This window comes from Parathielavia appendiculata (assembly GCF_033297405.1).
Source record: "Parathielavia appendiculata strain CBS 731.68 unplaced genomic scaffold N657scaffold_5, whole genome shotgun sequence".
Lineage (NCBI taxonomy): Eukaryota > Fungi > Ascomycota > Sordariomycetes > Sordariales > Chaetomiaceae > Parathielavia > Parathielavia appendiculata.
In genome coordinates, this window is record NW_026944224.1 from 58,881 (window position 1) to 82,718 (window position 23,838).

At 53.3% G+C, this 23,838-nt stretch overlaps 7 protein-coding genes across 7 annotated transcripts in view; all 7 read left to right on the top strand.

Annotated features, from left to right (window-relative positions):
* The window catches only part of N657DRAFT_644274 (uncharacterized protein), a 2,165-nt gene extending 89 nt beyond the window's left edge, over nt 1–2,076 (top strand). Inside the window, exon 2 of the mRNA XM_062792728.1 lies at nt 1–2,076. Within this exon, the coding sequence (XP_062647853.1) occupies nt 124–1,656 (1,533 nt within the window). The 5' untranslated portion in view covers nt 1–123 and the 3' untranslated portion in view covers nt 1,657–2,076.
* A 3,629-nt stretch (nt 2,077–5,705) lies between these two features.
* On the top strand, nt 5,706–6,594 carry N657DRAFT_376271 (uncharacterized protein). The gene is made up of 2 exons (XM_062787084.1): nt 5,706–5,896; nt 5,990–6,594. Exons 1-2 carry the CDS (start codon nt 5,750–5,752, stop codon nt 6,446–6,448), a joined length of 606 nt encoding a protein of 201 aa, XP_062647854.1. The 5' UTR covers nt 5,706–5,749; the 3' UTR covers nt 6,449–6,594.
* A 625-nt stretch (nt 6,595–7,219) lies between these two features.
* On the top strand, nt 7,220–7,966 carry N657DRAFT_376284 (uncharacterized protein). Its single transcript, XM_062787085.1, has 2 exons — nt 7,220–7,554; nt 7,608–7,966. The coding sequence occupies exons 1-2, from the start codon at nt 7,303–7,305 to the stop codon at nt 7,872–7,874; spliced, it is 519 nt and encodes a 172-aa protein (XP_062647855.1). The 5' UTR covers nt 7,220–7,302; the 3' UTR covers nt 7,875–7,966.
* A 3,777-nt stretch (nt 7,967–11,743) lies between these two features.
* N657DRAFT_633240 (uncharacterized protein) lies at nt 11,744–13,291 on the top strand (the record flags this gene model as incomplete). Its single annotated transcript, XM_062791200.1, has 1 exon — nt 11,744–13,291. The coding sequence occupies one exon, from the start codon at nt 11,744–11,746 to the stop codon at nt 13,289–13,291; it is 1,548 nt and encodes a 515-aa protein (XP_062647856.1).
* Nucleotides 13,292–13,804: 513 nt separating this feature from the next.
* Nucleotides 13,805–14,846, top strand: N657DRAFT_671147 (uncharacterized protein; the record flags this gene model as incomplete). Its single annotated transcript, XM_062795581.1, has 2 exons — nt 13,805–14,423; nt 14,731–14,846. Exons 1-2 carry the CDS (start codon nt 14,111–14,113, stop codon nt 14,844–14,846), a joined length of 429 nt encoding a protein of 142 aa, XP_062647857.1. The 5' UTR covers nt 13,805–14,110.
* Nucleotides 14,847–16,357: 1,511 nt separating this feature from the next.
* N657DRAFT_644279 (glycoside hydrolase family 11 protein) lies at nt 16,358–17,661 on the top strand. The gene is made up of 2 exons (XM_062792729.1): nt 16,358–16,881; nt 16,955–17,661. Exons 1-2 carry the CDS (start codon nt 16,590–16,592, stop codon nt 17,317–17,319), a joined length of 657 nt encoding a protein of 218 aa, XP_062647858.1. The 5' UTR covers nt 16,358–16,589; the 3' UTR covers nt 17,320–17,661.
* Nucleotides 17,662–20,811: 3,150 nt separating this feature from the next.
* Nucleotides 20,812–21,373, top strand: N657DRAFT_714296 (uncharacterized protein). The gene has a single exon (XM_062797463.1). The coding sequence runs from the start codon at nt 20,966–20,968 to the stop codon at nt 21,182–21,184; it is 219 nt and encodes a 72-aa protein (XP_062647859.1). The 5' UTR covers nt 20,812–20,965; the 3' UTR covers nt 21,185–21,373.
* The last annotated feature ends 2,465 nt before the right edge of the window (nt 21,374–23,838 follow it).

Below are 23,838 nucleotides of genomic sequence, written 5' to 3' on the forward strand. Positions count from 1 at the left end.
CTCTCCATCTCTCCATCTCTCCATCTCTCCATCTCCGTCAACACAACGGTCTCTGACCCCCCTCTCTTTGCCAGGCTCACCAGGTCACAATCATCGTGTCTTCTCTTAATCATCGATAGCATAATGACGCACCCATCCGTCAACATTCAAGTTCCTGATCCGGACCGGTGGCAGTATCCAGGACAGCTCAGCCATCCAGCTGACCCTTACGTAACCTGGAAGCTCCGACACCCCGGCAACAACCCCATCGGCGTCACTAAGCCCGCTCGCCTCCAGCAGCTATCCAAAGCCGATTGGAAGGATCTCCATGATAAGGATGAAGACAAGCAGAAGGATAAGAAGTACAAGATGACACAGATCCCGGCGGAAAAGACGGGCAGCCCAGAAGGGTACCCGTGGGTTGTCCACCTTTATGCGAGAAACCTCGAGGAATCGCTTAAGTGGGAATGGCCTTCAGATCCGAATGGGAGTCAGGCTGCGAGGTTCAACTCCATAATTCCCACACAGTGGGTCAAGGGGACTGCGTGGTTCGCTCGCGGAGTTAGCAATGATGATCGGGCGCCCATCTACCTGATGACAGCGGCGCACAATCTGGTCAAAAAAGCTCCCCGGAAAATAGACGAATGGGGACGACCGTTGCAACGCGGTCAACTCAGCCAACGCCTGAGTTTCGGTGTCACCAAGGAGTACAAAAAGTGGCCCTACAAGGCGATGCACAAAAGTCGGGCCCGCGCCGATGCCGTTCTCATTGTTGCCGAGATCCGACCGGACCCTCAGACCGGCGGGGTGTACAAGCGCTTCGAGGCATGGGCGGACATGGCTTGTATCTCACAGCAGTACCTCAAGGATCCTAACGGTAGCCGACTCGACATCGCCGCTCTGCGACTGCGCAAAGGCAAACCCTTCCCCAGCGACTTTCCATCCGACGTGCTCAGCAATGCACCCTACATTCACTCCCTACCGCCGGAATTCGAAGCTCGTTCTGATGCCTACTTCATGGGAGTCGGCATTCCCGGCTTTCTCGACAAGTACCGCGAGCGGGGTGGGACGTATCTGCTCCGAGATCCCGCTGATAGAATCCAACATGCGGAAGGGGTTGTCCCAAATGTTTTCAACTTCTCATCGTCCAGCAAAATCAAGGTACGCAAGTGGCAGGGATACAAGTATTATGTGCCCTGGGGCATCGGGAAGTATAAGTCCGCTGTGCCATATACGCCATACGACCACCGGTTCGAGGGAACGCTCACCCACAAACTTCCTTACGAGAGAATGCCCCCTGGCGTTTCCGGCGGACCTGGCATCTTGGGCGTCTTTCAAGACAAGAGGAACAAGGACGAGAAGAAGGACGGCGATAACGACACCAAGGACGGCGAAGACAAGGACAAGGACGAGGACAAGGGCAAGGACAAGCTTGAGATGGTCGTTTGCTGCATGGTCATTGAGGACGCTGATGATAAGCACGCATTTCGACCCAACCATTTTTCCGGGGGCGCCGTATTTTCATCGTCTAGTATGGCAGTGTACCCGACGCGGAAGGCGCTCAAGGCAGCAGATCCGGCAGTGCTTCTGACACAGCTTGGTGCGAAGGGTTTGGGTTGGGAGCCTGTGAAATTTGGCGGCCAGGAGTATAAGCGATTGTCCCGGCGCCTTGAGTAGGTAAAGGCCTGCACATTGTCCATGAAGACGACGGTGTGAACCGCTAGTTTGCTCCTTGGGCATGTTTGACGCCAAATATTTGCTACGGAAGCGGTATTTTCAAGCAGATGGTGGCCGACATCGCCGTGGTGATTCTGGTTGTACAGGGGCTGGGACCCAAGATCCTCGCGGCGGTGAAGAAGCTGCTCAGGGGGATATTGAGGCCGATAATGTTTGCGCTGCTAGACTGAACACTTGTTCCCTTTGTTGGCTCGCTGCTGTAGCTGACTCGATCCCCGTTATTCAAGGGTACCGCACATGGCACTGTCGAGTCTGTCATTTGTCTTTCACATGCTCATTACCGTTAAATAAAATCCCATTCAGCTAGACTTGTGGGGGAGTAGAGTCAGCTCTGCAAGAATGGAAGGCGAAAGTGTTGGTAAGGTATTATATGCATATTCTAGCAAGGGCTTTTGTCGGCTTGAAAGGGGTATGTAGGTAACACCAGGGTCTTACGATACATATGAAACACAGGGCAAATGCCTCTTCTGGAGAGAGACGTTCTAAAGAGAGACGTGCGAAAGTGGTGGTTCAGTTGGATCGATCCTGTTGTGTTCTTCTAGGAGGGGAATGAGGGGGTTCTGGTCTTGCAGCCGGAGTAGCGGTCCTCGAGGTCCTAGCCCACGTGACTGCCACCCTGCGATTAGCCACACTCCTGCCCTCTACCGCGTCCCCCTGGCCATTACGGGAGCTTTCCGAACTGTAGCAACAGCGGTTGCAGAAGCGGAAGCAAACATCCCGCCGGTACGAGAGCGGCATACGCTGGGAGCCATCAGGCTCTGGATCAACACCCGCAACTGCCTGAGACACATCCCCTTGCCATAAGAAAGTCCGGGCAACAGCACGATTCGTCTCCCCACTTCAGAAGATCGCCCGTACGGTGGAAGAAGCCCGATGCAAATTGAATCCAAATTTCTGGACAATTGAGCCTTGGGCTCTATCTCTGAGCCCAACACCAACCTAACGTTCTGTTCAGATCGTTTACCTTGTCCCAAGAGATTTAAATGTATTCGAATGCTCAGACATGATTCCTGAGGGCATCAAGAGGTCCCCGAGTTATCAAGAACATACTACAAGAGGTTTCGGGTCGGCACACAGTAGCCGTCAGCGGCTATTGTATGTCCTACATGAGCTCTACTATCTCCCTAACCATGTCTGGTTGTCTGCTTCCTTTCATGTCAGAGAGTAACTGATGAATATTGTCAAGATCTTCACGCCTTTATTCGTCTGGATGAACGTTGGTCGTCTCTTTCCGCACGCCAGGACTGCCGCAGGCTACCAACCGGCTGATGTTCCTGTAGCTATCCTCGGCGACTCTAACCAGGAGCGAAACCAGCGTCCACTTGCACTTTTTTAAGATTTGGGGACGAACCAGTACTACAGTATTTCTGGAAACATAGAACTACAATGAAGCACTTGAGATTGGACCGCATTTCATAAACGCAATGTCGACAGCATCGTCAGCAAATACTGTACCGACGCGTACGGTTAATAAATAGAGCAGCCCATTGCTTATTTAAGTGCTTAGACAGTGAGGTGGCGGACAGAAGGTACAACTAGATGTGAGTGATCGACGTTCCTTCCCAGCATTTTCTTTTGTATACCTACTCTCAAACACTTCCGTGATTTTGAAGGGGCGTATCCATCGAGCTGCCAACCTCTCCTTAGCCTTGAAATACTTAGTTGACAGCTCAACTAGCTGACCACACCGGAATTCCACTGGTTTTCCTTCGCAGTTTCCACCCGTTTGACGTTAACCACAGAACCGTGCCATTCTGTCTCCAACGCATCAATAGACGTCTTCTTCGAGTCCTTATCGACGTGTATTGCCACCTCCTCTTCCTCAAAGTCATTCCCAGGTCCTTTACTCTAACCCCCCAACTCCCTGCCCCGGATGACCGGACATCCCCGTGGTGAAAAAACCAGCATTGCTCCCTAGGCTGTACAAAGAGCACTTTGAAGGTTGTGTTTGCCTGGATTCTAAGGAGTCGATGCTGGTACCAATTCCACTATCCAACATCAATCCGGATAGATCATCCATTGACGGCGGGTCTGGCTCTCCTTCTTCCGGGGGTACATCTTTCGTCAGACTCCAGCGCAAAGGGAACTTCCAGCTATATCCAAAGATCACTGTACCCCGTGGCCCACCTGCCCAGGACTCCGTAATCCCCGCCCATACAGCTGAGGGAAGGTAGTTGGGAGGAGGACCTGCACCTATCACCAGGATTTGGTCTTGACGGATCGGATTGGTCCCCCTTTTTGCCAAGGTTTTCTCCTTTTCGATCCGGTTCGTAGCATGTCCTGCAGGTCTGCTCCGTACACAACCAGGAAGTCTTTGCCTGTGGGCACGAAAGCAGAGGGCTGCAGAAAGCCTCTGCGTGGCCTTCTGTCCGGGTTTGCCAGAGTAACTTACCGAAACCGACCCCAAAGAGTGTCACGGAGTAAGAGAACGGATCAGATGGACCCAGCCCATGCTCATGGCTTGAATGGTGGCTACCTTTAGCCAGAGAGTATTGTGACAGGTGGCGACGTCCATGGATTTAAATATGAGAAGTTAACATACGAACTTGTATACCAAAGACGGCACGCTGGATCATGGGAGCGTAAAGAGCACTAACTCAAACCCTCGATATGATGGCGTGGTGACGACTTGATGCGGAATCCGAAGCCTGCCTGGGTGCTCACATCGTCATGGTACGCTGTGATTTGCAACAGGACGTGACAAATTTGTTCAACTTTTTCCCTTAATGTAAAGTTGGACCTCATCGTCTTGATCGCCGTGGTTTCAGTGTCAGTCTTGCTATGAGCTGGTTGTTTTCTCCTCAGACATTGCTGACTTTCTTGGGTAGAGCGGCATGTTCTGGTTGTTGGGATTCGTCAAAACTTCACAGGCACCCTTCACACCTGTGTACGCAACTCTGAGACGTGCTTCCTCGATATCACCATACCACCGCTATACATGAAGTAGTCGCAAATGCAGTCGTTCTCGACGTAGAGTTTGAGATAGGCTCGGAGGAGGTGGAGGACAGCACTGACACCGTTGATGAGCCATCATCCTTTCTCCTCACTATAATCGAAGACGATCTGGCGCATCTTAATAGTGATTGGGTTTCCCATATAGTCGCCGACACTGCCAGAAATCCAACAGAAGTGGTTTATCTTTAACACCGACGAGGAAGCTCGCGCCCGGCGTGATGAATGGGATGGCTGAGCCGGATACGGCGACCTTTTACATCACGCAGCCGGAGGTGAGATTCGGAAGCTCGGTCCATTCGATGCCATAGTCGGCATCCGGGGCACATAAGTGTTGTGGGTGGTGCCCCACATCCTTGGCAGACCGGGTTGCCCACATCTGGTGCAGGGGTTACAGCCTTGCCCTCCAGCATCACCACTGCATGAACCACCATTGATGATCACCATCTTCTGTTGTCTCTGGATCTCCATCAATAAATTGTTGGTAAGGCATGGTAGGATAGAGAATAGGGAATCTACCGGCGTAGTTCTTCACACTATCACTCCACCCTGATATGACGGCTTCTTTCTAGAAATTCTATGGACGAAGGATGGTGTTCATGTGACTTCGACACTCGCTCATCTTCGTACGAGATGTACTCGCCCCCTAGGTTGTAGCAAAGGTGCCAGTACACAACTCCGCCCACGATTTGAACAGCAGCGAGCATGGCCGCAAAACTCTTGACGAACGTCGTACCAACGCTGCCAATAAGCATACAAATGCACCGAGGAGAATATCCTCAAGCGACACCCAGATTTAACAAGAGAAATGACCCCGGGCTCGAAAATGACCTCAGCGGTGCAGCTGGATGGTGCGGGTGAGGACAAGACAGATCGAGAAATGAAAGGGAGTTTAGCAAATAACGGCTCTATGCAACGACCAGGTACATTCTAACCAGACTCGGCGGGGGAAGGTTTTGTGAGCCAGGCACAGGAAACGGCTCGGCAAGAGAAGACCGAGTCCTCCATTACCGGTGATAAAGAAACCCCATCCACATCTCAAGCAGGCGCACAGGGATCAACAGGTCATTCAACTTCGGTCATGATGATGCACCCGGCAGACGCATTCGGCAAGCAACTGCTGGAGATTTCCCAAGCGATCATGCGCCGATTCCTCCCCAAAGATGAGCACTCGAAATATCATGCTGTGTGTGAGCGGTTCTGGGGCAGCGTGGATGAGGCTGTCCGGGTAAGCACGCCATGGCCGACTTTTCCCTTCCCTAATGCAAGGTCCAAGAAACAAGATAAAAAGTGCTCTGAAGTGTACTGACGGTTATTTTAGCAAATTCGATGGTCTACCGAGCCGTCGGGTGCATTGTGGACAATCCGAGACTTCGACACCATGTCCGGCACTGCAGGTGGAAGCGGAGGTGTGACAGCGAAGAGCCGTATGTCGGGTGCACGGCTTGTTCCACAACCACAACATATGCTTCGGCATCATCTGCACTCCAGCATCTCCATAGCGTCCACTTTGAATGTCCCCTTGGAGAATCGGCCGCAGGCAGAACAAAGGACAGGACGCACGATGACCCTTGCTATGCATACATCAAGTCGTTGGCCGACACCCACATCGAACGAACCGGAGATTGAGAAAATAGCAAAGGAGTTTATCAACCATCTCTCGGACTTCTCGGGCAGCCTCAACAAGATACAGTGGCTCGTCGCTACCAACTCGCAGGGCATTGCTCAATACCACGACGCTATCTGGGCAACGAAGAAGCACTTGACGAATTCCTCGTAGAATGACAATATTTGGAAGGCTGCCAAGTGTCTGAAGTCCGACGACGATACAGCGGTTGGAAAAGCACCACAGCTCGTCAAAGCGGGCCGAACAGTCACCGCAGACGACAAAGAACAGGCAGAGAAACAACTGGCCAAGTTCTTTCTCCCCCCTGCCATAGGCCATCAAAGTGAAAGCCCCGGGCCGCAAAGAATGTGGTCGCTGCCGATACCTTCCGGGCCAGAGCAGATGTTCGATGAAACTGTAAGTACAGATGTCCCTATCAAAAGTTTTACCACACCGCCTATTTAGTTTACTGGCCATAGGAGAGTTCTCTGCCAAACAGAACCACTGTGATTTTAAGGCGGTGAAGCAAGACTTTTGGTAGGAACCTCCGTAGATTAACCACATACGGCCTAGCATCTCCAAAAAATTCATACTGTACATCACATCCGCGCGCCAGTGGCACCGCGCATCGCCCATCGCCATGACATGGCCACCGCGTTCAGGCTCTTTTCTCATGCATCGCCATCTTTCCACCACTTCAACACCACGCGACGCAATTGTTGTCAGTCAATTGCGCGCGCACGACTAAGCACGACGACACTTGCACCCAAGTCCGTGCTGGGATAAGCCGCGGCAATGCCAGTCATAGCAATGCAGCACTAGCAATACAAGCCGCAGTAACACTAAAAGTCATGTACTGTGATAATCCAGCCGGCAATATGATGCAAAGTACGGATGTCCCTACCAAAAGAATCCGCTCTCCGCCTTCCATAATACTGCCCGGCAGAATTACCCATCCCCGCACTCCATTTCTGTCCCTGATTTTCGAGACTGTTCAATTCGACACCCCATTTTGCAAGCACTTAGCCATGGTCTATTACGATACTGCTACACGCGCTCAGGCGCTTACTTTGAAGCTTATTGTAGGACTTGACAATAAGCAGATTGAAGCTATCACTGGTTTGAAGAGCCGAACTATCAACGACCTTGTTGACAAAGCTCTTGAACGTGGCTTCGACCCTCAAGTGTCTTCTGTTATCCTCGACAAATACGTCTGCGATGCTCCAAAGGCTGGCCGTCCTTCTAAGAAAAACGAACATAAGGATACGGTTCTCCAGAAGGTTCGTACAACCGGTACGGCCGCGAGATGACTTGTGCTTAGATCCCAGCCGAGTTAGGAAGCGTCATCTCCCCACTGACAATCTGGCGTATCTTATGTGCGGCTGGGATGCAGAAGACCAAGCCAACACGCAAGCCTGGTCTGACTGAAAAGATGGGAAAGAACGGCTTGAGTTCTTGTCTTCGATATCAACATTGGACTCATCAAGATTTGAAGCAAAGTATCTGGTCCGATGAGACCTCTGTTGTCCTCAACCATCGCCGTGGCCGCTACCGTGTTTGGAGGACTCCTGAAGAGAAGTTCGTCAAATCTGTGATTTGAGAGCGTCGGAAAGGATATGCCAAGCTCCAGTTCTGGGGCTGTTTTACATATGATTTGAAGGGTCCATGTCATATCTGGCATCCAGAGACTGCACAGGAGAAGAAGAGAGCTAAAGAAGACCTTACTGCTCTAAAGGCTAAACTGGAACCTATCTTACGAGAGCAGTGGGAGTTGGAAAGCAAGATGAAGCGGTTAAAGCTAAGGAACACAGGCGGTAGAGCACCGCAGTGGAAGTGGGATGCCAAGCATGGCAAGCTTATACGGCGAGAGGGCTCAGGGGGTGACTGGTATCGCTACCAGAAAGAGATTTTGCTGGCCAAGCTCATCCCATACGTCCAAGAGTGTGGTCAAGATGCCGTTGTCCAAGAAGATCTAGCTCCTTCGCATGCCCATCGCGCCCAGCCAGCCATCTTTGAAGCTGATAGTGTAGCTAGACTTCTATGGCGTCCCAACTCCCCGGACCTTAACATGATTGAGCCATGTTGGCCACAACTAAAGCGTCAAACTATAAAGAAGGGAGCACCCAAGAGCGAAAATGAAGCTGAAGAAGGGTGGAAGAATGCGTGTGCTAGCTTGGAACAAGCGAAACTACAGAGCTGGATAGGCGAGAACGAGCGTAGTTGGAATGTCACCGAGCGTAGCGGCAGCGGTGCGGGCACCCAGGGCAGTTGAATTCACAGCGCATTGACTTCCCCACATGCAGCTTCGTCTCGTAGCGCTTCTAGATGTCCATCCCCAGTGCTTCTCCTCTTATGGCCATGGGAGCCGTTGTTCAATCGTAGCTAATGGACGCAAGCGTTACCGTTGATCAGATTCCGTATAACTAAGTTACCCAATTTTTTTCATCAAAGTGACTCCCTCCGCTCTCTGCCAACCGTTGCCGCAGAATCCCGGTCGCCGCGAACCCTCGGTGCAGGAACCTCGTAGAGCCCGCCGTTCCGCCTACTGCTAACGGGAACCACCAATGCGGTGTAAGGGTTAGGACTGTGGCCTGTCTAATTAGGTATTTTTTAAGTTGTCACGTCGGCTTCAGCTAAAGAAGCTAGAACGTAGTGTACGTGAGCCCAGGTGGGGTGGCTGCTATATTCCTGTTAAGCAATAATTTCACGCGGGCGCTTCCGGGAGAAGCAGGCAGAAAGGCTTACGGTCGGTTGTCGAGGTGACGCTCGCTAAGTTCCTCTCCAGGATGGTGGCTGGGGATGGATCGTTCAGTCTTTCGCTCGTCAACCTCCCAGCCATGATAGACGACGTAGCACGCTTGCCATGTCGCTTCCGCCGTGTCTTCCGAATGAACTCGCCGAAAGGCGCAAGAGCGGCGACAAGAGCTTCATTGATACCGTTACGAGAAAATGGAGGCGTCCGCGGGGAAACCCAGATTGTCGACTTCCTGGTTTCAATCTGTCCAAACATCCAAGAAGTTGAAGTCGCCACGGCACTGCATCTACCGGAGCTATTCACCCTCAACTCCTCCGGCTCGCTGACCCGCCTCAGGTACATCAAACTAACCCACGACCTTGGAGCGACAGATTCAGAGGAAGGGCATGGGCTTCCCTCTTGTCGCCCGTATTGCCGCCGTGGTCACCACAGTTCGGACCCTTGTTTGCGGAGGGGTAGTGCAGGGAACAGAAAGCATCCCAACTTTGCTCACGTTTACCCGCCTCGTCAAGCTGCATCTCGACTTTTCCGCCATTGGCATGGTGCCCCTTCGAGACCTTCTCGCCGCGTGTCCAAACTGACAATCATTCATGTAGTGCGCCGGCTGTTATTGTTGTTTCGAAGGATCAGACACAGAGCAGTTCACTCCCGCAGAAGCCGAGCAAGCTCTGATCTCTCACACCCCCAATCTCAAAGAACTGACCATGGACATGTCCTGGTCCCCAACCGCCCCTTGACGGAAATGATGCGGTCATTGGGTGAGCTTTCAAAGCTCGAGCATCTGTCCCTGGATCTTCTGTACCTACTTCCCGGTGTCAAGCAAGGAACCGATGATCCTTCTTTATGACACCCAGTTCGGATGCGGATTCTATGCTGCTGGTCCGCTTGCTGCCCGCCTCCATCCAGTCGCTCCGGCTTTACTGGGTCAGCAAGGGCTACGGATTCGAGTTCAAGCCTCTTTGCGCCCCGTTAATGCAGCTCGCATCTACCGCTCAGAATTAATCCTCCATGCCGCAGAGCATTAAAGTGTCCTACCTGGGCGTAGATATTGGATTGGAAGAGGATCGCGATGCTGCAAGGGTTCTGACGGCGGCATTCCACGAGCCGAGACATTAGGATTCACATCGAGTAAGCAGCGGCCCTGCGTCAACCAGACATTGGAGCAAGAACAAGGCAGATTGCCACAACAACGACTTCCTTCCATGCCCCGAGTATTCCACAGCGGCACCTCACCCTCGAGAAGTATCTTGTCTTGTTTTATCGGTAGCAGGCTATATCTACATCGGGCTCAGAGCTGCATTCCTTGGTTAGCGTATTCGAGCAGCAGAGACACCAGGGAAGGGCCGGTCGTAAACCAGCCGAGCAGAGAAGAAATAAACCTGTAACGCCGCTCAACAGTACTCCAGCAGTCGGAACATGACGCACAACACAAGTTCGTGGCCATGGCGGGCTGCAAGGGCACTTGCCCGACTCTCCGTATTGTTCTTCCTCTTTCTGCTGTTCCTGCCCTCTTTTATCGTTATACTACTCCCTTATCTCGTCTCGCTTGCTTGTTTGTTTTCTTGTTCTTTCTCTCGGTTGGTTCGTCCATCTGTATCGGGCTTGGAGTTCTCGTTTGCGTTGCTCTCATTCTTATCGCCAGCTGTATAGAGGCCATTGTTCATGGCTCGAGATACTAAGTGGTCAAAGGTCTGGTTCAATGACGGGCACAGTATTAATTTGCCAAAAGAAGAACTGAGCTTCTTGCTTCACGTACAAAGCTAGGTATCCGTCATACCTGGCCGTTCACCTTACCCGACAAGAATATTGTGGGTCTAAAACAGGGTTAGGGCTAACCCCTTTTTTCAAGCTTCTCTCCCTCGCAAGCTGCTTCAAAACTTAGAACTACGGAGATACCTATGTCTGGTTGCACTCAAGCCCCAGAACTTACTTTAAAATACCCGGGATATAGACCAGTTTCCAGCCAAATCGTGAATTGAGAGTCAAATCCCAGTTTTAACCACGTCGAATTCAGCGAAGACCAATCCTTGTTAGGCATCATCAGATTCGAGGTATCGACCCTCATTGTATGTACGTTCCTACTGTACAATAGACCACAAAGCAAACCTCGGCCATCCACGTCCCGAACCCGATCACACTTGTAACTCCCACCGCAAAAGACGGGTTTACCTCTTCTCAAAGGCACCTTCTTTGCATTTGAGCCGAACGAACCAAATCTCACGCGAAATACGGGGGGGGCTTTGTCGCATGAGACCTTGCGGCTCAGATTTTCCGATGAGACGGTCATACGGAATACGGCGTAGAGTTGAGCCGCCCTTACGGCTCAGGCTTCCTCTGTCGTCTCTGTCCGCGACAATGATTGGGGGTTACGTGCAGATCACTGCTTGGCAAACAGGCCACGGCAAGGAAAGGGTGTTGTGCGCGAGCAGGGGGCGGAGGCAACTCTGCTAACACTTTCAGTGGTAACTGCGGTGTGTCATTGTTAGCAGCGAAATGCAGGGTTGAGCCTCCTCCATGCCAAGGAAGATGCGATGATACGCTGCAAACCAGGATGGTTGCGTCCCCTATCGGCAGCCGCTCTCAAATCCCGGGGTGGCTGCCGCGGTCAGTTCAAATAAGATGAGGCGCCCCGCCGTTGAGCCGTTAGCCTCGCTCAACGGAAAACCCAGTCCACTGGCAGTTCCGGACTCGTCATGGCGACAAGACCGTCGAAGATGGCGCGCCTGGCCGTCCTGGCAGCGCTGCTTGTACCGCTCCAACCGGCGCTGGCTTCATTCTACACAGTCACGTCGTACTTCGCCTTGACCGAGACTCTGTCCACCCGCTCAACGCGCACCTACACCTACACCGACACACTCACCCTCTACCCGACGCCGGCGACGGCCACACCAACCGCCCGCGCCGTCTCATCTAGCACCTATATCAACACGTACTACGACGTCGAAATCGTCAGCATATTTGTGGCAGCCAGCGACCTCCCCTCCTCCTGGCTCGCGGCTACCACCGAAGCGCGGGACAGCGGCGTCTTCACCAACTTCGCCGTCTCCGTGACCTGGACGGCGCCCTCGTCCTGCCCAACGCCCTTCACCGTCGAAACCATTACAAACGTCAACATTCCCAACGATGTCGAACCCTATTTATCGGCGCCGACGACCGTCACCGCACTCATGGCCGGCATGACCGAGACATACACTTACTACACCTACATCCTGGACCGCACGCAGGTCCCATCCACCCTGATCCCCACCAACCCCACCTCCGCCTTCGACTACTCGTACTACGTGGCCAACTGCCGCAACCCGACCGCGACGTCGAGCTACACGGCCCGTGCGCCGAACGCCACCTCCGGAGGCGGCGGCGGGCGCTACGGCGGCGGGGACTGGTCCGGCGGCGACGATGACGACTACTGGGACTCGGACTGGACGGCCTGCTCGGCGCTGACGGGCTGCGTGGCTCTGCGGACGTGGGTCATTGTGGTGGCGACCCTGCTCCCGGCCATCTTCTTGCTCGGCTTCGTCGAGTCGTACTTTTGGTTCCGGCGCATGATGCTGGGAAAGAGCGCGCTACGGCTGGGCACAGTCTGCTGGTGCCTCTTGTCGCTGTGGTTCATCCTTCTTACGCGCCGGTCGCCGACGCGGAGTAAGGAGGATCAGGTGCTGCTGAGGCAGTACTGGAAGACGTTGGGGTTCGGGACGAGGATGAAGTTCTGGTTCAAGTATGGATTTAAGTGGCGGTATCCGGTGGAGTTGTTGGGGAATCCGGATGGGAATAATCCGGTGGTGGTGGTGCAGCAGCAGATGGCTGTCCCGCTGCCGGGGCCCGGGCAGCAGGGGGATGGGGCGGGCGGAGGTGGGGCGGAGAAGACGGAGGGGGTGACGGCTCATCAGCCCGTGTATATGCCGTACCCGGGGCAAGCCTACATGCAGCCCATGTCGGGCCAGCCGCTCCCTGGGCAGCAGTATCCCGGGCAGCCCTATCCCGGACAGGGGTATGTGATGATGGCTGTGCCACCGCAGGGCCCCTACCCGGGACATCAGCCGGGGTTCGTACGGGCGCCCCAGATGGGTGATGTCCAGCAGCAACAGCAGCAGCAGGGACAACTCTACCCGCCGTATGTCCCCTCGCCCTCGCCAGCACAGACCAGTACCACCGATGCTCCAACCATGCAGCCGACCCCACCCCCCGACCATCATGAGGTGCAAGCGCCTCCTCCGTCTGGCCAACAAGAACAGCAGCAACAACCGCCGCCGGCCTCTCATTAGCCAGCTGGTTTCATGTTGTTCATACTTCGTTGCGACATAGTACTTCTGGCACTCCTTTACCTTTTGAAGCGGGCGCTGAGAAATAGCAGACTGCTTGGGCAGCTTCTTCAGCAGTGCAGTATAAAGGGGGTCGGGGGGCACCAGGGAAGTGATGTACCAGGACGGTGGATTGGACATACACTACATGTCCAGGTAATGATGTTTTTAGATATTCTTAACTCTTCTCTAGATTTGCGCATTGGACCTGGGTCCGAATCGATAGATCCGAAGTACCAATCACCAACTTATATGCTGGCAAGCTTTTGTGGTTGATGGGTTAGATGTATACCCGCCCAATCACGTCATGTTTATTATCACCAGGGGCAATTGGTTCCCAATGAGTATTAGATTGTTCGCACGCAGCTAGGAGAAAGTACCGGCCCAGTACGGCCTACAACCTCGGCAAAAATCCCTAGAGTCTGGCTGGAGTGGAAGCTCAACTGGAACGCCCACCGAGGAGCGGTGGAGCAGAAGTTTAGGACTCAGAGCTATGCTCTGACAAGAATTACAGCGGTAACGTGGGGCCTAGGGCTAGCCAAAGCGAGAGAGGTGTACTCTAAGTGCATTCGGTCAACACTAGCCCCCAAACCCAGCCCTCCCCCAACCCGCCAACATGAATCGCCAGGAGCTTTGCATCACCAACAATGCCCGCGCCTCCTCAAGGCGATCCAACACCCAAGTCTCCGCCCTCCTCCGCGAGGGCCTCCCAGGCCCCTTCAGCACACTGGCCCAAGTCGCCCACATCCCTCTCGTCGACGTGGCGCGCATGTCGGCCGCGACATGGCCGCCCGGCAGGCCGAGGTAGCCCAGCGGCCACACAGTCGCAGGGGCAAGATCCCGCGGCCTCTTAACGCCTTTCTGCTGTACCGCATGGCGTACAAAAACCGGGCCATGGCCTTCCGCCAGTCGTTTCGAGAGCGGGACCGCCGGATCAGCTTCCCGCATATTTTGGCGTTCAGCTGGAAGATGGAGCCGGAGGGTGTGAGGCGGGAGTTTGCGGCGCTGGTGGAGGTTGAGAAGAAGAGGCATGCCGGGGCATTTCCTGGGTGGAAGTATCGGCCTGTGGTTAAGGGCAGGAAAAGGGCTGAGCGGGGTGACTTGGAGATCTGATGGAGGTGGACGGGGTTGAGATGGAGGAGGAGGTGGTCGTCGATAGGATTGTTGTGGGAGGTTCGAAGCAGAGTGGTGGACGAACTCGGAGTGGTTATCGGCGGCTGAGTGGTGCTGGTGGTGGTGCGGTGGGTGTGCCGGATGAGCAGGGCCAGAGGACGGTCGAAATTGTTGAGTCTGCAGTCGCCGCTGCGATGTTGACGCTGTCCCAGCATCCTTCTCCGGCTGTGTTAATGGTGGACATGGCGGCGATTGATCCCCAGCTGCTGCTGGCTTCTTACACATGGCAGCATCAGAACCCCCTGTCGACAATGCTGACGCCGATAGCGTTTACCCGACGAACATCCTCGACGCCATAGATGCCATAACGCCGGAGCGGCTGGAGGACTTCCTGGCCGTGCCCTAAATCAGCGATTATTTTGGTTTGGGTTCAAAGTAAGTTGTTTTCTCTTCTCCGGTAATTCCCCGGCTGGAACGGTCAAGGGGAGAGAGTTGAATTGATAATGTACGTTAGGTTCTAATAATCAGTACCTTGTCTGAGCTCCTCGAATTACCTGGCCGTCTAGATGCAAGATGACAATGAACGCACTTAGACGATAAGTTGGCAATTCTACAATCCAACCCTAGTTTGTTCGTTGGCGTGGCACACGACGGGCACTAGGAATGAATGGAAAATGCAAGTTAAGAACCATGAGGAAAAGGGAGGGAAGATAAAGAGAAAAAGATAGCAGGAATACGAAAAGGACGAGATAAGGGAAGAGAACAACAAAGATAGAGAGAGAGATAAAGAGGAGGAGGAAAAGAAAGGGAGAATGTAAGCTGAAAGTAAAAAGAAGAAAAAGAAGTGCAAATAACTTAGTTACTGAGTTCCGCGCGAACAAACCAACCAGGGCCGAATTGCGATTATGAAGAGAAATTCCCTGGGATACATTAGTATGTTGGGTTTGCCTCATCCACAAGGTAATTGCGGTTTCTTTTCTCCCTCTCCGTCACTTACGAACCCAATCCTGACCCGGTAGGAACGACTCTCGTGTAAGATCGGGCATCACGGAATGCAGCAAGTACCGTCACAGCAACCATCCCGACTGGGCTATCACGTCAATCTACCGGCCTTCGCTGTCCCACGGTCTCCTAAGCTTCCAGGTTTACCAGCTTTGTTTCCACGTAAGCACCCTACCTACCGTTCCAAATTGGTGGTCATGAAATCAAGCAAATTCCAATAATCTGTATTTTTCTCCCCACGACCGGAGCGACCAAGTTCCTGGCTTCCATTTAGATCGTACTCATACAAATCACTCCTCGTTATGTCGCAGAAATCGGGGCCTCTGGTCCGTGGCTTATGCTAAGTAAATCGGTTCTTAGACAGGGCTAGGTGTGCAACAGTCCATAATCAGCAAGTACGGATAATGCGGGATCAAGTGTGCTGTCTTCTCCTGCGCCTTGCCCCTCGCACTATGACACCCATGAGTTCAGCGCCAAGCTCCGAGATCCTGTCCCGACAACCAGCATGGAGGAGATCTGCGGCTCCGCAGAATTGTCGCGAATGAGAAGGACATGTCGATATTATATTGTGCCACCTGGCCGAGGGATTGCGAGCGTTGCTGACCCTGTCTATTTCAGCCATGCAAACATAGAGTGGGGCTTTGAGGATCTAAAAGCTTATGGTTGATCCATGACTCACTTATTACAACCAAGATGCAGAACAGCCTTGTGACCGCGCATTGTCCGTTTTCCGCTCCAGTGAGGTGAGAGTCTCGCATGTTGTTGGCCCCGGCCTGCCGGCTAAGTTCGGAGAAAACGGGAGTTGGAGGCTTGCAGCTCTTGGCGCTGTATGGAAAAACCTGGGGTAAAGCAGCCGTTAATCTCGACGTCTCTTGGGACCTTAATCGGGTGTTTTGCATTTCCGGCAAAGAAGCTGCGGGGTGCATGACAGCCAACAACCGGCCCAATCACACAACAGCCGCGTTCCAGATCCGGTAGTCGTGCGGATTGTTGCTATGTGGATGTACAAGGACTCGATATGGCGCAAGCCCCTGAGACGAAGACGGAGAATACTATAAAGAGCAGCCCAAGGTTTGACATCTCATCCGCCGCTGGACCCCCCACAACAACCTCCTCGTTGTAGTACCAACTGCTGGAAGGCATCGTCATGGTTTCCTTCACCCTCCTCCTGACGGCTCTCGCCGCCGCTGTCACCGCCAGCCCACTTCAGGCTGTCCAAGAGCGTGGCATCCAGCCCGGCCAGGGCACGCACGATGGCTTCTTCTACTCGTTCTGGACCGACGGCCGCGGCTCTGTCGACTACAACAACGGTCCTCGCGGCTCGTACAGGGTGACGTGGAACAACGTCAACAACTGGGTCGGCGGCAAGGGCTGGAAGCCGGGCCCGCCCCGCAAGGTTGCCTACAACGGCACCTGGAATAACTACAACGTCAACAGCTGTAGGTCTACAACCCCCTTCCCCTGCTTTCCAATCTCCTCAGTCGCCTTGACTGATACAGAAGAACAACGCAGACCTCGCCCTCTACGGCTGGACCACCAACCCACTGGTCGAATACTACATCGTGGAAGCGTACGGCACGTACAACCCGTCCTCGGGTACCTCGCGCCTCGGCACCATCGAGGATGACGGCGGCGTCTACGACATCTACAAGACACGCCGCGTCAACCAGCCCTCCATCCTCGGCACCTCCACCTTTGACCAGTACTGGTCCGTCCGCCGCACCAAGCGCGTCGGCGGCACCATCGACACGCAAAAGCACTTCGACGAGTGGAAGCGCCAGGGCAACCTGCAGCTGGGCACCTGGGACTACATGATCATGGCGTCCGAGGGGTACCAGAGCAGTGGGTCGGCCAACATCGAGGTCAGAGCTGCATAGTAAGGTACGCTTACCTTTGGCCGGTTGGACCGTGGATGGCAGTGGGTGGTTCTCTCCATGGACAGTTCCGCCGCCATTGTTGAAACTGCTACGCTGTTTTGCGGGGAGAGCTTTGGTGTGAGGATGATGTGTAAACAAAGCACTCAGGCCAAATGAAGTCGTCTCGGGAAATGGGTTGAGATTGTGACCGTCCTTTATGCACTTCGTGCAGGCAATCTGAACTGAACCGTGAACGGAAAACCTGATCTGCCTTTAAGTGTCTGGCAGCTGTAGCAGCCACCGCAAAATATTCCCACCGCGCTTCGAGGTTCTTTCCTACACCGGAATAAACAGCGAGGGGCCACATCGTCAGGCTCGACCCGAAGCTTGACCCCAAGCGCAAGTGCAGGCTCTTCGACCTTTCCAACCAATTTATTGGACGCCACTGACACGGAATTCAGCCACCAGTCCGTCCGATTCTCGGCCCTCCCGTGTGCTTCGAGTAGTACCTTAGCCATGGCCACATCGGGCGGACTGACACACGGATCTCCCTCAACCGTGTGAGCTAAGCCTTGCCAGTCTGCATTTCCTCGAGCAACTCAACGAGCGCATTGCTGGCGAACTCCCGCCCAGTTTTTGGCTTTGAAGATGTGAAGAACCGCAATGTTGCAAGGTAGAATTCGGGACAGCCGGTATGTCACTTGCCTGGTGATATTGCATGCGGCGAAACTCGCTGAAGAGACCGTTGGCCCCTAGATAGAGCTCTTCAACAGCGTGGATGCTGTTGACCGGGGAGTAATTGCTGTCGTATGAGTAGTTGAAAGGGGGAAGATGCTCTAGATGAGTCGGCCCGGCCCTTTTTTGAGATGAGGGCATTCGTCCTGAGGAATGTGGGTGCGCTCATGCGGCGGGATGGTCACACAGACCGCGCCTGATGGATACCTGTTCGGCCCACTTTCATTCCCAAAGAGGTCGTTGTTCGTTCGCAGGATATGGCTGAGGCAGGTCTTGCACAGGTTACACAGAACCAGATCTAGCCGGCGGAGGCGACTAAAATCGAGGTCCAAAACACTGTGCATTCTTGGGCCGTCCGAATCGTCCGTCCCGAAGTTGGAGTTGTCAAGGTCCCCGTGATGGAAGCGCGTGAAAAGAAGTTGAAGCGTTTTGAGGCTTGGAGTGAGGTCCGTCAGGTCCGACAGGTGTTGCACATTGAAGCCGAAGTTGTCTCGCGCGAGGTACGGTGACCGAGGGCGAACGAGATCTTACATGGTGGGGATACCAGGGACCATATTGCATGCCCAGGCCAGAGTGGAATGCTTTGAGGTTGGGGCAAAGGCAGTTTGCAAGCCGAATGGAGAACCAGCAGCTCGTACTGTCCAAATATATGCACCGATCCGTCTATTCCCATTCCCTGGGAATGTAAACCGAACGGGCACCGAAGTTCTCTTGCTCGCTCCCAAACTCCCTCAAGTAGGAATACCATCTGCTTCCGAAGTTCTTCGCGCGTGCCATGATCTTATCAAGGTCTTGCTGGCGACTGACGAGCATCTCTACCGCGTCTCTCAGGTCTTTCCGCTCGACGAGGGTACGGACGAAACGATACACACACACACGCACACACACACAGATTATTCCGCCCGGGGGGCTTCACCCGAAAGGGCAACTAATCCACATCTACTAATACATTTCCTAACATGGATTCTGGTCTTCTGAAGCCCATACGTCCTTCCTCTTGCATATTCTCAATCAGCTGTGCGGGATTTATGGGATTCGACAGGGCGGCGAAATGCTGGAACAGAATTGGCTGGGCGAAACGCTGCATCCACTTGCACGTTTTCGAAATCGCAGACAGCGCAGCGAGGTTCTCCTCGAGCTCTTCTTGGTTGTTTGACTCTAATTCGCATGTCGGGCCGTGGAAATGACTGCAGAGCTCGCTGGGGATGGCAATCAGGATGGATGGTGGGAGGCAGGCAACGGCCGGAGCGGTCGCGGCGGGTGGGGCCGAGGTGATTGCGGGTTCGATGATGGCGCGGCGGGACTGGACTTCAGTATCCGCCATTTTGTCTGTGAATGCTGGGGTTCTATCGGCCGCGATCTTCAAGTTCCCAGTCGTCAAATGTCAGCGAAGTTTTTCGATGAGGAGAGTTCGAGAATGTTGGTGGATAAAAAATCGAACGCACCGAGTAGTCGTGGAAGAAGTCTAGTGCAATCGATTGCGAAGACTGGAGGATGGCGAAAAACTGTTCAAGAGTTGCTCGACCATGAAGCTAGGGAATAAATTTGAGTGAAGCAGTGATGGGCTGCGGTTCTCCATTTTTTAAGTAATATTGACTGCAGTCGACTCAGAATATATGCGAACTTCGAGAACCGGCAGGTCCCTCGGGCATCTAAGGTGCAATACCTGAAGCCTCAGAATGCACGGCAGTTTGCCCAACATGGACTCGGCAGCGGACTGATTGTATGGATGGGTCAAATAATGCTCCCGCTTCCTGCTTCATCACACGTTCCTCTGGGCAAACTGGACCTAGCGTACGCTGGGAGTTCGGACGGAACAGCAACCAGGTTAAGGGAATATGTTCATGTTGCAATCGCACAATCTTAACGACCCTCCTCCCCCGGCCTTGCCATCGCAGCTCGCTGTCGGAGTAAATATTGTATCGGAAGAACCCCGCCCGCCTAAACATTTGGATGTCTCGAATCCAGCCGGCATCTGAACTAACTCTATCACTGCTTTGAACTGACTGCCGCCTTCAGTTTGTCATGATACGTGGCAATGGTCAATGCCCATTGAGACACCGAAGACAGAGCATGACCTTCAGAGGCCGCGTTCACCGCCCGTACCGAGCCGCCAGACACCTCTTCAAAGAGACTTGTGTTATGATATTGGCTTGGATCTTCCTAAACAACCTCCATTTTCCGATTCACGCGTGGGAAATCGGCTAAGATCAGCCACGTACCTTACAATCACAAGCTCGCCAAACTCAACTGCGCCGAATGGTGCCGATTCCGCGTGTCCCATGAACCGCGGTTCCGCCAGCCAAGAAAGGTCACACACCAGATGTTGTTGCCTTAAGCCAGCAAAGGAGCCGCCGAAAACTGGAGAGATTGTCTGTGCAATGGCAGATAGAGCCGGCAACTTGTCCTCTTGTACGGTAAGCCCGTGTGAAGCGTAGTTCACGACGGTCTCTTCTCACGTCGTTCGGTCAATGGAAAACCTCTTCCGGGCATAGCCCGAGCGGCAAGACCACCTTGACGCTGCTCTGTGTGAATTCCACCACGCGGCGTGCAGCTCGTCGTCTTCCCAGGAAAACCAGCGCCATGGGTGCCGACACTCTCAACGAGCCACCATGGCATTGCATGTCCAAAAGACTCCCATGCCGGCAAATGCCAAAACCCTGGGGGACACTCAAGCCTCTTGGAGAGTCCAGCCCGGTCGTTGATGAGATGTCGCTTGTAGTGGGGTTTCTGAGGCTCCATTCGGTGAGGCTTGGTCAGGATGTCCGTGAGTTCGAGCGTCTCTTGCCTGGTGGCCACGAGAACAGAACCCAGGGTTTTGTCATTAACACGCACGGAGGGATGGCGTGCGCTCTAGGGGAAAGGATGGATTCAAGAAGCCCTGGTTGCATGATGTCCCGCTTGCGGCCGGTATGGTAACAAACGAGTTTCCATGAATGCGCCCCATTTGCGGCAGCTCTCTATTCTTGTCCTCTTCGTCGTCTTGGACGATGCAGAGCGAGTCAACCCATATGTATTCGAGATCGAGCTGCCTGACGACCTCAAAGGCGCCGAGTATCGTCTTGGGCAAGCTTGCGTACGGAATTTCTCCGGTGTAAGCTGTGACCGAGGCCTGACAGTCTGGAAAGGTTGCAGGTCACCCCAGCAGTAGCTGAGAGTTGCATACCAACCGTTCTGGGCCGTTGGTGAGTCGGAGACGTGCAGACTCGGGGGCGCCCTCCGGCGAGACCTGGATCAGCCTGGATGGCAGCAGGACAGACTCATTTCTCTGGCATTCAGAGTGCGACAAACTGTCTTTCTCATCCAGCATTCGCCGCACACTCGCGAGACTGTCAGGGTTAGGTGATGGGTATTTCCCAGGATGTACTCGGGTATGCGGAGCTTTGCAGCAGGATCCTAGAATTGTTGTTGAGCACAAAATTCCGTGCGTTCCGGTTTTTAGAGGCTTGTATGCCGACTTACCATCAGTTGTATGAACGTACCAACTGCAGTAGTACTGTACATTTGTTCTTTGTACTCCGCCATTTTCCCAAGACTTGACTCGATTCTCAATTGGCCTTTTTCGTGAATTTGTCCCTCGTACTTACGGTAGAACTCGAGTTTGTCGCCTCCAGAAAAACGCGGTGAATCATCCTCTCGCCGTTTTTCCCAGTCTTCCTCGATAAAAGTTTGGAGGATGTTTCGCATCATCCTCCCAGGAACGTGACGTCCCACAACGTTCCTGGCTGATAACGATGCACGGGTAGGCACACAGCCCCCCTTGCAGCCTTCTCGACATCCACTCGTATCTCCCGAAAATAAACCTCTTTGCCCCCGAAGATCTCGTAGCCAGAATCTTCTCGCGCGCCGTGCACGGTTGGACCTCCAGAATCGGCCGGACTGACCGGAGGAGTGAAGAGCAGCTGACAGGCCACACAGAGTGTCAAAGATGGGAAATCCTGAATTTAAGGCTTTTTGGCAAGAGATTGCTAGATCCAGTGGCAGAAATGCTCAAAGTAAGGTACTAGTAGGGTACGACTTGGGGAGACAGTCGAGTTGGAGACAAGTATTGACGGGGTAATGAGCTCTAGAAGAGAAGCATGGGTGTGGGTCAAACAACATTGAACCGAATAGGAGACTGCAATCTGGTTATAACTCGAATTCGGATCAATGTTCAGCTCCGAGGTGTCGACAGCGCCGCGAGAAACATGCTGCAGCCTGAAGGCTGACGAACCCAACATCTTTGACCCAATCATGCAGCATTCTGCATGGTTACCCAACTTCAGCTCATGTCAACGCAGTCGTGCTAAGCCACAGAATTGTTATTTTCATGCGCTTTATAGCCGCTGGCTAGTCTTGAAGAAACGGGATTCCAGAGTGGTCTAGCACAGGGGGATTGGATCAGACTCGGGGTGGAACGCATGTATATATCTGAGATTTTCAGGCACCTACACGAAAGGCGGATCACAAAAAATTGGTCAAGGATCTATGACATAAGCACCTGATAGTACCTTAGTCATTGGCAGTACCTGAACCATGTTCGAAGTGCCCAAGCCGTCGCACTGAGCTCTGACAACATCGACATGCGATGTAACTTTCCTTGAAAATCTTGCATCAGTTTCGGATAAAGTTCTTGAGGTTCACTTCTTCCATGGACGGAGACTCTCCTTGTTTCGTTTTATTATGGACTCCTAGCCCTGGGACCGCCGCGTGGAGCTGTTCTTGATGCGTGTATAAGCAACCTAAGATAAGGTACGGAGCATACAGATAGCTTTCTGGTCTGCTCGACGATTCGACTGGACCCTGGCAGACTAGCAAACCACATAGGTAGCACAGTAGAACCACTGTCCCGGATGTCCACCCGATCAAGATAATGCAAAGTCCACCGGTATCCACCAAGCCCAAGTCAACGTCTCCATTTCCCCACACGGGACCGTTACAGAATACCCACCTTGACTGCCGAACCCACTTCCCCGGTACCTATACCCGTTACTCGTTGAAGGCACCGTTGTACTTGACAGATGATTTCCAGGGAAGCACAGTCACATCGGTTTGTAAGGGTGCATCAACGTAATATACAACCAGCTGACCTCACACTTTACTCCGTAAGGGAAATTGACGCGAAACACTGTCAGGCGCAGAACAACTGTGACCGGAAGTCAAGCAAAAGCCGTACATAGTCCCGCTAGTCAGGGTTTGGGAGGAGCGATAAGGCCAGAACTCAAGATCGCAGGCTCTGGGATCGGCGATGCGGTTCTGGGCTGGACTATCTACTTCAAGTTGCGGTTTCATGTTGGCCCATGAGGCGCTTTGGCAATAACTGAGTCAGGAACCAGAAGTACTGCGCCGGCGCCCGGGATCCGTGCCCTGATCTCTTTCGTTGTTGCTTGTCCTTCCCTTCATCACTGTTTTTATTCCCGTCAAATCGAGAGCGGGATGAATACCTGTCAGGCAAGTGCCCTCACTAATCGAAGTGGAGAAAATATTCACGAACGATTTCTCGATGTCCAATGCTTGAGATACTACGGTGTACTTTCTTCGAATCGGAAACTTACCGACGAAGGACTCCACGACGAATGCTCATTGATCGTCATCCCATTTCATTTCCATTCGACGAACTGCGTCTGAACATGAACCACTGCGCACTGGTCGCACCTGAGAGACAGCTTGGCCAATTGAGACCGGCATTGTTTGCGAGGTGGCTGCCAACCAGCTGCTAATAGTCCGGTGTTTGGTCTTCTATGTGACACCCTACCTCCTTACTAGGAACGCAGCCGTTTCATTACTGCGCAGTATTGTGCTACATCAATCAAAAGGTGAGAAAGG